This window comes from Nematolebias whitei, chromosome 22, assembly GCF_014905685.2.
Source record: "Nematolebias whitei isolate Nwh7 chromosome 22, NemWhi1, whole genome shotgun sequence".
Classification (NCBI taxonomy): domain Eukaryota; kingdom Metazoa; phylum Chordata; class Actinopteri; order Cyprinodontiformes; family Rivulidae; genus Nematolebias; species Nematolebias whitei.
In genome coordinates this window covers 3,098,542-3,100,807 of record NC_056519.1, presented here as the reverse complement: position 1 = coordinate 3,100,807, position 2,266 = coordinate 3,098,542, and the positions used below count along the sequence as shown (strand labels likewise).

At 44.0% G+C, this 2,266-nt stretch overlaps 1 protein-coding gene across 1 annotated transcript in view; it reads left to right on the top strand.

Moving 5' to 3' along the window:
• The window catches only part of kics2 (KICSTOR subunit 2), a 6,364-nt gene that overhangs the window by 1,552 nt on the left and 2,546 nt on the right, over positions 1-2,266 (top strand). Inside the window, exon 3 of the mRNA XM_037695689.1 lies at positions 1,298-1,598. Coding sequence (XP_037551617.1) covers positions 1,298-1,598 — 301 coding nt within the window. The remainder of the gene's footprint in view (positions 1-1,297; positions 1,599-2,266) is intronic.

Here is a 2,266-nt window from a genome sequence, read left to right as displayed (position 1 = left end):
GTTCACATGACACGTTTGTTCACATGACACGTTTGTTCACATGACACACGTTTGTTCACATGACACACGTTTGTTCACATGACGCACGTTTGTTCACATGACACACGTTTGTTCACATGACGCACGTTTGTTCACATGACGCACGTTTGTTCACATGACGCACATTTGTTCACATGACGCACATTTGTTCACGACACACATTTGTTCACATGACGCACGTTTGTTCACATGACGCACGTTTGTTCACATGACGCACGTTTGTTCACATGACACACGTTTGTTCACATGACACGTTTGTTCACATGACACACGTTTGTTCACATGACGTACGTTTGTTCACATGACACACGTTTGTTCACATGACGCACGTTTGTTCACATGACGCACGTTTGTTCACATGACGCACGTTTGTTCACATGACGCACATTTGTTCACGACACACATTTGTTCACATGACGCACGTTTGTTCACATGACGCACATTTGTTCACATGACGCACGTTTGTTCACATGACACACGTTTGTTCACATGACACGTTTGTTCACATGACACACGTTTGTTCACATGACGTACGTTTGTTCACATGACGTACATTTGTTCACATGATGCACGTTTGTTCACATGACTCACATTTGTTCACATGACGCACGTTTGTTCACATGACGCACGTTTGTTCACATGACGCACGTTTGTTCACTTGACGCACGTTTGTTCACATGACACGTTTGTTCACATGACGCACGTTTGTTCACATGACGCACGTTTGTTCACATGACGCACGTTTGTTCACATGACGCACGTTTGTTCACATGACACACGTTTGTTCACATGACACACGTTTGTTCACATGACGCACGTTTGTTCACATGACACACGTTTGTTCACATGACACACGTTTGTTCACATGACGCACGTTTGTTCACATGACACACGTTTGTTCACATGACACACGTTTGTTCACATGACGCACGTTTGTTCACCGATGGAAACGGGGGTGATGTGAAAATGAGCGACGTTACTTAAAAATAAATCAATTAATTTGTTTCCTGATAATTGATTTAATGTGATTTCTGCCTGTTTTACTCGATTTCTTTATTTTTTTTTTGTGTAAATTTCCTGCTAATTTTTTTCAACCTGTTATTTTAATAAATGCTACTAAAGAACAAATGTTCCTTTTGTTGTACGTTTGTTTGATAAAATATTTAAAAGAATAAATGCAGCCAACAGTTTGAACACCAGGAGGCGCTGCAGCTCATAAATTAAAAATGTAACGATTTATTTTGTGTTTTCTCTGCAGGCGGTCAGTCCTTCTTCAGCCGTAAAGACTCCATCCGCACCGTCTACACCTCCTTGTACAACGAGCTCAGGAAGGTGGTGACGATGGGCCGCCACAGCCAGCCCTCTTCCTCCTCCTCGTCCTCCTCGTACCTGGAGGACCTGCTGTCTCACCTGTCCGAGCAGCTGTGTCACTTCACGCAGGCCCGCATGGAGCTGGCCGACCTGTACGAGAAGCTGCACTCCCTGGGCAGCCAGAAGAGCGTCAGCTCCGAGGAGCTGCTCGCTGCGCTGGAGGTCGTCCTGCACAAATACAGCTCCAAGTGAGTATCCCAGTACTTTTACTCTAAACGTGTTGCTCGAGGTACCACAAGGGGTTACTGGGAACTTCTTTAAATCTTGATTTATCCAGTAAAAGTTTCAGATAATGAAACCTGGCACACTTTAGTTTTAACGGTATATTCTCCCTTTTTACACATAATTTTCACTAAATCCTTTACAATGAAAGATAAAATAAAAAGTTTGACACGAGCTCATTAAACTCGCACAGTTTGTATCCGTGCTGAAGTGAAACTCCTCTGAACAACAGAACTCTGTGCAGATGAGCGACACATTGAGGTTGTTGGAGAGAAGCTTTCTGCTTAATCCGACAAAAGCAGGATCCAGTTTCCCCCGGAGACGTCGGCAGAAACACAACGTGAGGAGCTGCAGTCGCTCGCAGCTCATCGGTCCGAGGTGAAGGGCTCGGCTGCAAACCCGACGGGACAAAGTCCTGCGCCAACGTCTTTATTGACTCCTCATTTTCTTTGTTTTCATTACTGTAGTCCCTCGTTTATCGCGGGGGTCCGTATCCTGAAGCCCCGTGATAAGTGAAAAACCGCAAAGTAGGAATAATAGTAGTAGTAGTTGAATTTTACACACACACACACACACACACACACACACACACACACACACACACACACGTATATATATATATATATATATATAT